This window comes from Mustela nigripes, chromosome 1 (genome assembly GCF_022355385.1).
Source record: "Mustela nigripes isolate SB6536 chromosome 1, MUSNIG.SB6536, whole genome shotgun sequence".
In the NCBI taxonomy this organism is placed as follows: domain Eukaryota; kingdom Metazoa; phylum Chordata; class Mammalia; order Carnivora; family Mustelidae; genus Mustela; species Mustela nigripes.
This window is the reverse complement of record NC_081557.1, coordinates 8,821,002-8,835,319: the sequence shown is the minus strand read 5'-3', so window position 1 is coordinate 8,835,319 and position 14,318 is coordinate 8,821,002. Positions and strand designations below refer to the sequence as shown.

The following is a 14,318-nucleotide window of genomic DNA, read 5'->3' as shown; positions in this document are numbered from 1 at the left end:
GCTTTGATGTTCATCTCTGGCATCTTGAACTTGGGGCCCTTCAGTTTTGCATCTGGACCTTCGATATTGACATCTGGAGCATCAATGTCCACCTTGGGTCCTGAGACATCAATGTCAGCCTTGGGTAGGTTCACATCCACTTCTGGGCCTTCTCCTTTGAACCCTGGCATGCTGATCTTGGGCATTTTTATTTTGGGCATCTTCAGGTGCCAGTCCGGTCCATGAACATCCACATCAGGAGCATCAATGTCCACTTTGGGACCTTTGAGGTCCACCTCAGGACCTTTAAGATCCCCTTCAAACTTGGGGAGGGAAACATCCATATCTCCTTTCACTTTGGGGCCCTTCAAGTTTAAATCAATATCAGGCATGGAAATCTTAGGAGTCTTTAGGTGCATCTCTGGCATCTTGAATTTGGGCCCCTTCAGTTTCCCCTCTGGGCCTTCAATGTTAATATCAGGAGTGTCAATGTCCACTTTGGGGCCCTTGATGTCCACCTCAGGGCCCTTTAAGTCACCTTCTACTTTTGGCAAAGATATATCCACATCACCTTTCATTTTGGGGCCCTTCAAGTTCAGATCAAGGTCAGGCATGGAGATTTTGGGGGCTTTGATGTTCATTTCAGGCATCTTGAACTTGGGACCCTTCAGTTTCACATCTGGACCTTCAATATTCACATCCGGGGCATCAATGTCCATTTTGGGGCCAGAAATATCAATGTCCGCTTTAGGGAGAGTAACATCCACATCTGGACCTTCACCTTTGAAACCCGGCATGCTGAACTTGGGCATTTTCACCTTTGGCATTTTCAGGTGCCAGTCTGGGCCATGAACATCCACACCAGGGGCATCAACGTCCACTTTGGGCCCTTTAATATCAATCTCTGGTCCTTTCAGATCCCCTTCAACTTTGGGCAGAGAAACATCCATATCACCTTTCACTTTGGGGCCCTTCAGGTTTAAATCAATGTCAGGCATGGAGATTTTGGGAGTTTTGATATTCATGTCAGGCATCTTGAGTTTGGGGCCTTTTAAGCTTCCTTCTACACCTTCCACATTTATTTCTGGACCCTCAATGTCCACTTTGGGCCCCTCGATGTTGAGATCTCCTTTTGGCAGATCCACAGCCATTTCTGGCCCTTCCACTTTTAAGCCAGGCACACCAAACTTGGGCATTTTCATTTTGGGCATTTTCAAACTCCAATCTGGACCATGAACATCCACATCAGGTGCATCAAGATGAACTTCTGGTGCTTTAATATCTACTTTGGGTCCTTTAAAGTCACCTTCTAAATTAGGAGCTGTAACATCTAAGTCTCCTTTGACTTTAGGGCCTTTCAGATTTAACTCTACATCAGGCATAGAAACTTTAGGAGATGAAATACTCAGGAAAGGCATTTTGAACTTAGATCCTTTCACTTTCCCTTGGACCTCAACATCAGGAGCATTAATATCAACTTTTGGACCTGTCACATCAATATCTGGCTTTTTAACTTTGACATCCACCTCAGGTGTCTGAACTTTGGAGCCTGAAAAGTTAAATTTAGGAAGCTTAAAACGTGATTTCTTTGCCTTGCCATCAAGATTGACCTTAGGACCAGAAATGTCCACTTCTGGCCCCTTTACATCCAGCTTGGGAGCTTTAACATCACCTTCCAGTTTGGGCCCGGAAACATCAACATCTCCCTTAAGCTTTGCGCCTTTCAAATTCAGGTCAATTTCTGGCATGGAGATTTTGGGCATATTTACATGCATGTCTGGCATCTTCAGTTTGGGACCTTTCAATTTGCCCTCAGGACCATGAATGTCAATATCTGGAGCATCTACATCTATCTTTGGGCCCTTGATGTCAAGAGTAGGCCCTTTCACATCACCTTCTACATTTGGAAGGGAAACATCCACATCTCCTTTCATTTTAGGGCCTTTAAGGTTAAGATCCAAATCTGGCATGGATATCTTAGGAGCTTTGATGTTCATCTCTGGCATCTTGAACTTGGGGCCCTTCAGTTTTGCATCTGGACCTTCGATATTGACATCTGGAGCATCAATGTCCACCTTGGGTCCTGAGACATCAATGTCAGCCTTGGGTAGGTTCACATCCACTTCTGGGCCTTCTCCTTTGAACCCTGGCATGCTGATCTTGGGCATTTTTATCTTGGGCATCTTCAGGTGCCAGTCTGGGCCATGAACATCCACATCTGGGGCATCAATGTCCACTTTGGGGCCCTTGATGTCAACATCAGGAACTTTAATCTCACCTTCCACTTTTGGCAAAGACACATCCACATCACCTTTCACTTTAGGGCCCTTCAGGTTAAGATCAATGTCTGGCATGGAGATCTTGGGGGCTTTGATGTTCATCTCAGGCATCTTGAACTTGGGACCTTTCAACTTTCCCTCAGGACCCTCAATGTTAACATCGGGGCCTTCAATGTCCACCTTGGGTCCAGTCACATCAATATCAGCCTTGGGCACGTTCACATCCACTTCTGGGCCCTCTCCTTTGAAGCCTGGCATGCTGAACTTGGGCATTTTCATCTTGGGCATTTTCAGGTGCCAGTCTGGGCCCTGAACATCCACATCTGGGACATCAATGTCCACTTTGGGGGCCTTCAGGTCACCTTCCACCTTAGGCAAGGAAATGTCCACATCTCCTTTGACCTTAGGACCTTTCAAGTGTAAATCTACATCTGGCATGGAGATCTTGGGAGCTTTGATGTTCATTTCCGGCATCTTAAATTTAGGCCCCTTGATTTTTCCCTCTGGACTCTCGATGCTCATCTCTGGGACTTCAATGTCAACTTTGGGTCCTGAGACACCAATGTCCGCCTTGGGAAGATTCACATCTACCTCTGGACCCTCTGCTTTGAAACCAGGAACGCTGAACTTGGGCATTTTCATTTTGGGCATCTTCAGGTGCCAATCTGGGCCATGAACATCAGGAGCATTTATATCTACTTTTGGGCCCTTGATGTTCACATCTGGTACTTTAATTTTACCTTCTACCTCAGGCACAGACACATCAACATCCCCCTTGATTTTTGGTCCTTTCAAATTTAGGTCCACGTCAGGCATAGAAATATTTGGGGCTTTGAAATGCATGTCAGGCATCTTGAACTTAGGACCTTTCAATTTTCCCTCTGGTCCTTCAATGTCAATATCTGGCCCACTGATGTCACCTTTGAGGTCTGGCCCTTTGAGGTCACCTTCCAATTTGGGAACATCAACATCCACCTCTCCCTTTATCTTGGGACTTTTTAAGTGTAGATCAATGTCTGGCATGGAGATTTTGGGAGCTTTAAAGTGCATGTCTGGCATCTTAAATTTAGGACTTTTCCATTTGCCATCTGGACCTTCCACAGCTACTTCTGGCATGTCAACATCCAATTTGGGGCCTTTGACATCCACTTCCGGACCCTTTAACTCTCCCTCCAGCTTTGGGGCAGAAACATCAAAGTCTCCTTTGATTTTAGGCCCTTTTAAGTTGAAATCAACATCAGGCATGGAGATCTTAGGGGCATGAAAGTGCATTTCAGGCATCTTGAACTTAGGGCCTTTCAGTTTTCCTTCTGGACCCTCAATGTTCATATCTGGCGCTTCAATGTCCACCTTAGGTCCAGAAATGTCAATGTCAGCCTTGGGCAGGTTCACATCCACATCTGGGCCCTCACCTTTAAAGCCGGGCATACTGAACTTGGGCATTTTCATCTTGGGCATCTTCAGGTGCCACTCTGGGCCATGAACATCCACATCTGGAGCATCAATGTCTACTTTGGGGCCTTTAATGTCCACATCTGGCACTTTCATTTCACCTTCTATCTTGGGCACAGACACATCCACATCCCCTTTGACTTTGGGGCCTTTCAAGTGTAAGTCCACATCAGGCATGGAGATCTTGGGGGTCTTGAAGTGCATGTCTGGCATCTTAAACTTAGGGCCTTTCAACTTTGCATCAGGACACTCCAGTTCAACATCAGGCATCTCCACATCCACACTGGGGCCTTTCAAATCACCTTCCAATTTTGACACAGACACATCCACATCTCCCTTTAGTTTTGGCCCCTTAAGATTCAAGTTCACATCAGGCATGGAGATCTTGGGAGCCTTGAAGTGCATCTCAGGCATCTTGAATTTGGGGCCTTTCAGCTTTCCTTCCGGTCCTTCAATGTTAACATCGGGGGCTTCAATGTCCACTTTGGGTCCAGAGATATCAATGTCAGCCTTGGGCAGGTTCACATCCACATCTGGGCCCTCACCTTTGAAGCCAGGCATGCTGAATTTGGGCATTTTCATTTTGGGCATCTTCAGGTGCCAGTCTGGGCCATGAACGTCCACATCTGGGACATTAACATCCAGTTTGGGTCCTTTGATGTCCACATCTGGCACTTTCATTTCACCTTCTATCTTGGGCACAGACACGTCCACATCCCCCTTCACCTTAGGACCTTTCAAATGTAAGTCCACGTCAGGCATGGAGATCTTGGGGGTCTTGAAGTGCATCTCAGGCATCTTAAACTTAGGGCCTTTCAACTTGGCATCAGGACATTCCAGATCAACATCAGGCATCTCCACATCTACACTAGGACCTTTGATATCAACTTGTGGACCTCTCAGTTCACCTTCTAGCTCAGGCACAGAAGCATCAATTTCTCCTTTCACTTTGGGACCTTTCAAATTCAAGTCCACATCCGGCATGGATATCTTAGGAGCTTTGATATTCAACTTAGGCATCTTAAATTTAGAGCCCTTTAATTTTCCTTCTGGTCCCTCTATATCCAAATCAGGAGCATCAATGTCCATTTTGGGGCCAGAAACATTAATGTCAGCCTTAGGCAGGTTCACATCCACTTCTGGGCCCTCACCTTTGAAGCCAGGCATGCTGAACTTGGGCATTTTCACCTTGGGCATCTTCAGGTGCCAGTCTGGGCCATGGACATCCACATCTGGGACATCAATGTCTACTTTAGGCCCTTTAATGTCCACATCTGGCACTTTCATTTCACCTTCTATCTTGGGCATAGACACATCCACATCCCCTTTGACTTTGGGGCCTTTCAAGTGTAAGTCCACATCAGGCATGGAGATCTTAGGAGTCTTAAAGTGCATGTCTGGCATCTTAAACTTAGGACCTTTCAGCTTCCCTTCTGGACCCTCAATATCAACATCACCAACATCTACATCCATCTTTGGGGTCTTCATGTCAATTTCAGGACCTTTCAAGTCTCCTTCCACTTTGGGAAGAGAAACATCTACATCAGTTTTCAGTTTAGGAGCTTTTAGATTAAGTCCAACATCAGGCATAGAGATTTTGTGAGTCTGTATATTCATGCTTGGCATCTTAAATTTGGGACCTTTTAGCTTCCCCTCTGGACCTTCAATATTAACATCTGGAGCATCAATGTCCACCTTGGGAACTGAGACATCAATGTCAGCCTTTGGCAGGTTTACATCCACTTCTGGGCCCTCACCTTTGAAGCCTGGCATGCTGAACTTGGGCATTTTCACTTTGGGCATCTTCAAGTGCCAATCTGGGCCATGACCTCCCACATCTGGTGCATTAATGTCTACTTTGGGACTTTTGATGTCAACATCAGCTTTTATCTCTCCTTCTACTTTTGGAATTGTTACATCATAATCTCCTTTGATTTTAGGACCTTTCAAATGCAAACCAACATCTGGCATGGATATCTTCTGAGGCTTTATATTCATTTCTGGCATCTTAAATTTAGGACCTTTTATTTTTGCATCTGGACCATCAATATTCACATCTGGAACTTCAACATCCACCTTGGGCCCTGAGACATCAATGTTGGCCTTGGGCAGGTTCACATCCACTTCTGGGCCTTCTCCTTTGAAGCCAGGCATGCTGAACTTGGGCATTTTCACCTTGGGCATCTTCAAGTGCCAGTCTGGGCCTTGAACATCCACATCTGGAGCACTGATATCAACTTTGGGCCCTTAATGTCCACATCCGGCACCTTTATTTCACCTTCTACATCAGGCACAGACACATCCACATCTCCCTTTAGTTTTGGCCCCTTAAGATTCAAGTTCACATCAGGCATGGAGATCTTGGGAGCCTTGAAGTGCATCTCAGGCATCTTGAATTTGGGGCCTTTCAGCTTTCCTTCCGGTCCTTCAATGTTAACATCGGGGGCTTCAATGTCCACTTTGGGTCCAGAGATATCAATGTCAGCCTTGGGCAGGTTCACATCCACATCTGGGCCCTCACCTTTGAAGCCAGGCATGCTGAACTTGGGCATCTTCATTTTGGGCATCTTCAGGTGCCAGTCTGGGCCATGAACGTCCACATCTGGGACATCAACATCCAGTTTGGGTCCTCTGATGTCCACATCTGGCACTTTCATTTCACCTTCTATCTTGGGCACAGACATGTCCACATCCCCCTTCACCTTAGGACCTTTCAAGTGTAAGTCCACGTCAGGCATGGAGATCTTGGGGGTCTTGAAGTGCATCTCAGGCATCTTAAACTTGGGACCCGTCAGCTTCCCTTCTGGACCTTCAAGGCTCACATCTGGGGCTTCAATGTCAACTTTAGGTCCAGAGATGTCAATGTCAGCCTTAGGCAGGTTCACACCCACATCTGGGCCCTCACCTTTCAAGCTGGGCATGCTGAACTTGGGCATTTTCATCTTGGGCATTTTCAGGCTCCAGTCTGCACCTTGGACTTCCACATCTGGTGCTTTAAGGTCTACCTGGGGTCCTTTGATGTCCACATCTGGAACTTTCATCTCACCTTCTATTTTCGGTGCTGACATATCTAGACTGCCTTTCACTTTGGGTCCTTTAAGATCCAAGTCAACATCTGGGAGAGTCATCTTAGGAGCCTTAAAGTGCATCTCAGGCATCTTAAACTTGGGGCCTTTCAACTTTCCTTCTGGTCCTTCAAGGCCCAAATCTGGAGCACTAATATCTACCTTGGGTGCAGAAATGTCCACATCAGCCTTTGTCAGGTTCACATCCACTTCTGGGCCCTCACCTTTGAGGCTGGGCATGGTGAATTTGGGCATTTTCATTTTGGGCATCTTTAGGTTCCATTCAGGACCATGAACTTCAACATCTGGGGCACCGATGTCTACTTTTGGCCCTTTGAGTTCCCCTTCCATCTTTGGCACCGTAACATCATATTCTCCCTTCACCTTGGGACCTTTCATATGCAAATCCACATCAGGCATAGAGATCTTAGGAGCCTTGATATTCATCTCAGGCATCTTAAACTTAGGACCCTTCAGCTTTCCTTCAGGTCCTTCAATGTTCACATCTGGAACTTCAACGTCCACTGTGGGTCCGGAGATGTCAATGTCAGCCTTAGGCAGGTTCACATCCACTTCTGGGCCCTCTGCTTTGAAGCCAGGCATGCTGAACTTGGGCATTTTCATTTTGGGCATCTTCAGGTGCCAGTCTGGGCCGTGAACATCAACATCTGGAACATTGATATCCACTTTGGCGCTTTTAAGTTCAACATCAGGAACTTTAATCTCACCTTCCACTTTTGGCACTGTGACATCATATTCTCCCTTTACTTTAGGGCCTTTCAAATGTAAGTCCACATCTGGCATGGAGATCTTTGGGGCTTTGATATTCATCTCAGGCATCTTAAACTTAGGTCCTTTCAGTTTCCCTTCTGGTCCCTCAAGGCTCACATCTGGAGCACTAACATCTACCTTGTGCCCAGAAATGTCCACATCAACCTTGGGCAGGTTCACATCCACTTCTGGGCCCTCTGCTTTGAACCCTGGCACACTGAATTTTGGCATTTTCATCTTGGGCATCTTCAGGTGCCAGTCTGGGCCCTGAACATCCACATCTGGAGCATCAGTGTCCATTTTGGGGCCTTTCAGTTCCCCTTCAAGTTTTGGGACTGTTACATCATACTCTCCTTTTACCTTTGTGCCTTTAACATGCAAATCGACATCAGGTATGGAGATCTTTGGCGTCTTGACACTCATTTCAGGCAGCTTAATATCAGGGCCTTTAAGTTTGCCTCCTGGGCCCGCTATGTTGACATTTGGGGCCTCCACACTGACCTTGGGCCCTGGAATACTGACATCTCCTTTGGGTAGTTTCACATCTACATCTGGGCCTTCCCCTTCAGCTCCTGGAGTGCTGAACTTGGGCATTTTCAGGTTCCAGTCTGGGCCATGAACTTCCACACCTGGGGCACTGACATCAACTTTGGGGCCTTTGACATCCACTTCAGGGACTTTGACTTTCCCTTCTACTTTGGGAAGCGTGACATCTACACCCCCTTTCATTTTAGGGGCAGCCACATTTAGATCTACATCTGCCATAGAGATCCTGCACGTTCCTGCTTTTCCAGGACTACCAAGCGTGGGTCCGGTCAGGGTCCCCTCAAGGCTAGGTGTCTCTGTGTCCACTTTGGAGCCTTTAACTGCCACTTGAGGGCCTTTAATGTCACCTTGTACCCCAGGCACTGAAACCTTAATATCTCCCTTCACTTTAGGGGATCCAAGGCTCAGATCCACGTCCTGCATGGAGATTTTAGGTTTCTGCATGATCATTTCAGGAGTCTTGACTTTCGTACCCTTCACCTTCCCTTCCAGCCCCCCAGCAGCAACCTCAGGCAGGCTGACATCACCAGAGATCCCAGGAAGAGTCACTTCACCTGTGGGCAGTGTCACATCAATGCCAGTTCCCTCTCCCTTTGAACCTGACACAGAGAATTTGGGAACTTTCATCTTGGGCATATTCAGTTTGCCCCCAGGCCCGTGAAGATCAACATCAGGGGCTTGAACTTCCACACTAGAGCCAGTGACAGTGCCCTTGATTTTGGGACCAGAAATGTCCACCCCTATGCTCCCCTGTGGCTTGGCACCTTTCAGGCCTAGGTCACTCTCAAGAGATGGCCCAGTGATTTGGGGTCCCTTCAGCTTCCCCTCAAGCCCCTCAATATTGGCAGAAGGAGCACTGACTTCTAGCTGAGGGGTCTGGATGTTCCCGCCAATGGTCAGGCCGGGCTTGCCACCCTTGTGTCCCACAGAGAACTCGGGTGCAGAAATGCTCAAACCTGCTCCGGGGGCCTGGCCCTCAGGCACTGTCAAGACACCGAATTTTGGCACCTTCATAGTGGGAATTTTAATTTTCCCATTAGTGCCACTCTCCAGAGATGGGTCCTGTACCTCCACTGCCCCACCCTCAAGAGAAGACGAAATGTCCGCTCCTGGTACTTGGACCCCTCCTTTGCCACCCAAGTCCAAGCCCTTCGCACTGACACTGACACCTGGGCTCCCCACCTTTATCCCAGGCACGGTGACCTGGAGCTTCGAGTGGCCAGCACCTTGGAGCTCTGGTCCCGAAGCAGAAACAGACCCCGCTTGGATGTCCACAACAGAGCCTGTGGTAGGAGATGCTGCCCCCGAGCCCGAGGGCAGTCTGATCACTGTCTTGCCAGGCTGGGTCTCCACATCCACAGCGGAAATTTCAGTCAGTTTGTGCCGGGGAATCTTGATCTTGAACTCTGGGCTGCTGATATCGATCTCCCTGGCTCCTTCGTGGCCTGTCACATCAACAGTGTAGGCTGTGACCCTTCTTGTCACGGTGATGGTGCGGCTCTGGGTTTCCCCAGGTTCCCCTTCTAGTCCGTCCTCCGACCTCAGCCGAGGCTTGATCTTCGTGGTGTAGATGCGCTGATAGTCCTCGTCATCCCCGCTCTGCAGAAAGACACGGCCGGGAGACGTTGCAGCAGGATCTGCCTGACCACGGACGCCCGGCCACAGCCCAGCCGACAACATGGTTGCCTGTTTACCACAGAAGCTGGGACCAGAACGGAGGCCCACAGAGCCTCCTGGGGCAGAGCATGGAGGGGTGAGGAAAGGGGCTGACAGCCACATCACAGGAGGGAAACAAATTATTTGGGGAAACTCTGGGAAGTAAAAGCTATGCGGGAGAGAAGCAGGGTAGACTCCTGCCTTCTGCGGTCTGGAAGAAGGATTTATAATCAATCAATTCTAGATTCCAATCGGCTTGTCAAGTCCCAGGGATGCCTCCCAGCTCTGCATGGATTTGGCCCTTGGGCTCTCAATTCTCAACTCACGGGCTTGTATAAGGGGACAGGAATCCTCTCAGTGACCTGTCAGAAAGCGCTGGTGGAGACTCGCTGTGCTTGGATTAATACTTTCACTTTGAGGACCCATTATATGTTAAATAAACAAGCCATCAAGGAGCAAAGAAACGTCCCCCCCCCCCAGGTGCTTTGCTGCCCAGCCTCTGACTCACAGATGAGTCCAGGCCTCTGGAATGAGAAAAATGGCACCTGGAAGGCAGAGCAGGGAACCTGTGAGACTGTTCTGATGAATCTTGCAAAGCACTGACTGTCCTCCTGGCCTCTAGGGCCAGACAGCGTGAGCGGGTTCCACGCTGCAGCACTCTGGACCCACTGACGGAAGGCTTTCAGGGTCAATGGCAGCCACACGCTACACACGGATACAAGCACACCGTCTGGCTCAAGAGAGAGGCAGGGGAGAAGCAGGAGAGGGAACCGCAGGGAGGTCCCGTAGGCAGACATGAGGCTCAGGAAGTGGCCAGTAGGTCAGTGTGGCCTGGTGGGGGAGGCGGGGGGGCGTGGTTTAGGGCACGGATGGGCCGGCCAGGCACTCACCAAAACCACCTCGGAGCTTTGGGAGCTGAAGACTTCGTGGGTCCAGGTCTGGCCGGGCTCAGGGGAGCGGTCCCCCTTGCGATGCAGCTTCAGGCCCACGGTGTGGTGTCCCATGGTGTTCAGGAGCTGGGTCACCTCGCCTGACTGCAGGTTGTCGAAGTAGATGGTGGCACCCACAATCTGGTCCCCTGAGCAGGGCGGAGCAAGAAGCAGGTGAGACCCGCGGGGTCTCGGGAGAACAGCACACGACCACCACAGGCTGGGCCCTCGAGCTGACTTGCATTTACTGCGTGTCGTGACAAGCCTACAGGTGTGGTAATACCCATTGCACAGATGAAGAAAAGTAAGGCATAGGGAGGCCCACTAACTCGCCCAAAGCGGCAGAGTTCCTGGGTAGTAGAGTAGGCCCTAAGGATGATGTGTCCACCACCCTCCAGAACCGCTGTCCCTGAGGACTGTGTGGATCAAGTGACACTGAGCGAGCAGGGGAGGCGAGGGTGGGGCTTGGGTACCGACCGTCCTAATGTCACTGGGACCAGCCCCTGTGGCCTTCCCACCGCCCCCCTCAGCCAAACCACCCGGGCACCCAGCCCACACCCTGAGGTAACTCACCCTCCTTGACCACCCCCGTGCGGGCCGCAGGGGAGTTCCGCATCACCTCCTGCACAAAGACGCCGTCGTCCCTCTGGGCGATGGTCAGCCCGTGGGAGCCGCTGCCCTGCCAGTTGGGCAGCAGCAGCTCCCGGGTCGTGTCCTCTTCCTTCTCCATCTGGGGTGAGGTAAGGAAATGGGGGCTCAGGACAGTGGGGGCTCGAGAGCATGAGGAGACAAGAAAGCCAAGGCTGGCCAGTGCTGTAAATCCCCGGGGGGTGACGCGGCCGTGCCTGCTTCTGCCGTGGAAGTGGTCCCCCTGGCAAGTGAACACAGGCTGCGACCAACCTCGGCAACAACCAGCCCCTCATCCCTTCCACGCAGGCCCCACTTCCCGATGCCACCCACCCTTGGTCCCACCCCCCCCTCCCCTCCGGCACACCCTCCCTCCCATGGACCTTTTGCAGGACTCCGCTCAGGAGCCGATGCCTTGCCAGGAGCCCGCCCCTCCTTCCTCTCTTCTTAGTCTCTCTCGTCGGGAATGTCGGTCACACAGTCTAGGGAGAAGGAGACAGAGATGCTCACGCTCAACAGGGGCCACACCGAAACCCCAACCTTCCCCTACTTCAACACCCTTCGTTCATACATGACTCTCCAACCTGGGATCGTGGAGACGGGGCTCGGGGAGGCCAGACTCGGATATAAACCCTGGTCTCAACCCTTGCTCTGGGGCCTCTGGGTGGCTCATTCAGCGAAGCATCTGCCTTTGGCTCGGGTTGTGATCCTGGAGTCCTAGAATCCAGCCCCATGTCGGGCTCCCGGCTCAGCAGGGAGCCTGCTTCAGCCTCTGCTCTCGAGCCCTCTCTCCCTCTCTCTCTCAAATAAATAAACAAGATCTTAAAAAAATAAAAATAAAATAAACCCGGTTTCTGCACCCTCCCAGCTGTGTGTCCCTGGCCAAGTCACTCAACTTCTCTGAACATCATCTCCTCTGTGAAAACGGAGAGGATGCAGGAGCTCCATGAGGAGGGAAGGAGAGAGTGCTCGAGGGTATGAAAAAACCCAGGTGCCCACGAGTTTCACAAAACACCCATTCTCAGTAGTTCTTTGTAACAGCTCCAGGAAGGAGACCATGTCCCCGTTTTATGGATGGAGAGACTGAGATGTGAGGTCTGCAATAAGCGTGCCACCACCCCTGGGCTCTGAGCCTGCAACTCTCTCCCCTACAGCACATCAGGTCTGTAGCCTTAACCAGCGTGAGACTCCTCTTCTCGGGGTCTCCAGCACGGGAGGCCTGAGAGCAGGAACAGCAGTGCCCTCCCTCCCCGGCTGACAGTGAGTCAGTCACCTGATCCAACCCGGTCCTTAGGACCAGGGGGACCCTCGCCAGCTGGGAGCTCCAGGTGCAACGGGCTGAACAAAAGAAGCCCCAACCCCGCCGCCGCCCCACCCCCAGCCAGCCCACGCCCCAGAGCCTCGGGGACACAGTGAGTCAGGGCCCACCTGGCTGCCCACACAGCGCCAGGAGCCAGGCCCCCATAGGAGCAAAGATGCCCTCCGGCCACAGGATGAGCTATCAGCTGCAGAGCTGCCCTGGGAAGACACAAGGCAGGACTCTGGAAACAGCCCCAGCCTAAGGCCACCCACGCAGAACAGCAGGGCCGGAGTCATCCAGAAGCCGGTCTGTGAAACCAGGCCGGGAATGCTAAAGCTCAGGCAGGGCCTCGCCCAGAGCCCCACCCGGAAGCTGTTGACTTTCAGAACTTTGTCAAAGATGGATAAATACATGCATGCTGATGGCCTCCTGCACAGCCAGCACTGGAGCAGACGCCGCAAAGAAAACAGGCAAGGGACGGACTCTGCTCAGCCCAGCCCTGCGCCGCGCGCTGCATTAGACAGTCGCGAGCTTCACCTGCACGTTCTCCCAGCGCTCACTGACTGCGCGCCATGTGCCAGATGGGGAGATTTAAAAGACTTCGTTCCTGCCCTGGATATAAATTATGAGCAAGGTGCTCTGGGTGTGACCCGTTTAGCCTCAGAATGTTCTAGAAGGTTGGGAAGCCTCCTGGGGGGGATGAAACATGGAAGGAAAGAACGGGGCAAAGAGAACCTATTATCTGCCAATGCTCTTGAAAGCGTTAAGAGTTTGTTTGCCTCTGAGGACAGGACTGGATCCCCCCAGAAATTCATGGGTGCGTCGCAGCTCTGGTGTCAGGCTGATCACACAGCATGGGCAAAGACAGCAGCTGGACCCCCAGTCCTCCACCCTCTGAACTCACACATGCAGAATTTAGGACATGGGCGCTGCCTAGGAGGCGAGCAGAGCCACAGAGGGTGAGCAAGGGAATTGCCTCTTCCCCTCCAGGCCAGCAGCCGCTAGGGGAAGTCACACTGACCCCTGCAAACAGCAAAGCCACGACTTTAAGGCGCCTGCCCCCAGCGTCCAGCACCAAGTAGCCAGCCCTGCAGACAGAGAGCCAGGCAGGGCAGGGAAGGAAAGCCTTCCAGCCCAAGGGCTTCTCAGCTCTCTGAAGTCACCAGCCAGCCTAGCTCCCCTCCTAAAGCAGGCCCCTTCTCTCGGCCAGCATCCTGGTCCCCAGCCAGCAGGGGCGGAGACAGCGCGCCAGCTCACCCTCGCCCACAGCTCGTCCCCACCCTCCCTCCTTCCCCATGAGTCACGGGAGGCTGCAGCAGCTCCAGACATGCAAAGGGTCACGCCTAAAATCCCATGGACAAAGTGCTTCGTTGGCCAGAGCCCCCAGTGCCAGAGGGGCTGGGGCCCCGGTGGAGACAGGCAGTTGGCTTCCAGGCCAGCTCCTGAGAAGGGAGCCCCAGGCCAGGAATCCCCAGGAGCACAGCTCAGAGGCTCAGGAAGGACTTGCTATGCACCTCTAGCCAACAGCTCAGAAGGAGGGGAGAAGGGGCGCCTGGGTGGCTCAGTGGGTTAAAGCCTCTGCCTTCAGCTCAGGTCATGATCCCAGGGTCGTGGGATTGAGACCCGCATCGGGCTCTCTGCTCAGCAAGGAGCCTGCCTCCCCCACTCTCTCTGCCTGCCTCTCTGCCTACTTGTGATCTCTGTCTGTCAAATA

The 14,318-nt window shown here is 51.6% G+C and overlaps 1 protein-coding gene across 1 annotated transcript in view; it reads right to left on the bottom strand.

Moving 5' to 3' along the window:
- Nucleotides 1-14,318, bottom strand: part of AHNAK (AHNAK nucleoprotein) — a 28,543-nt gene that overhangs the window by 6,512 nt on the left and 7,713 nt on the right. The window contains 5 exon segments of the mRNA XM_059404080.1: nucleotides 1-5,947; nucleotides 5,950-9,691; nucleotides 10,639-10,826; nucleotides 11,251-11,407; nucleotides 11,688-11,786. The exon segment at nucleotides 1-5,947 is cut by the window's left edge and continues 1 nt beyond it. Coding sequence (XP_059260063.1) covers nucleotides 1-5,947; nucleotides 5,950-9,691; nucleotides 10,639-10,826; nucleotides 11,251-11,407 — 10,034 coding nt within the window. The 5' untranslated portion in view covers nucleotides 11,688-11,786.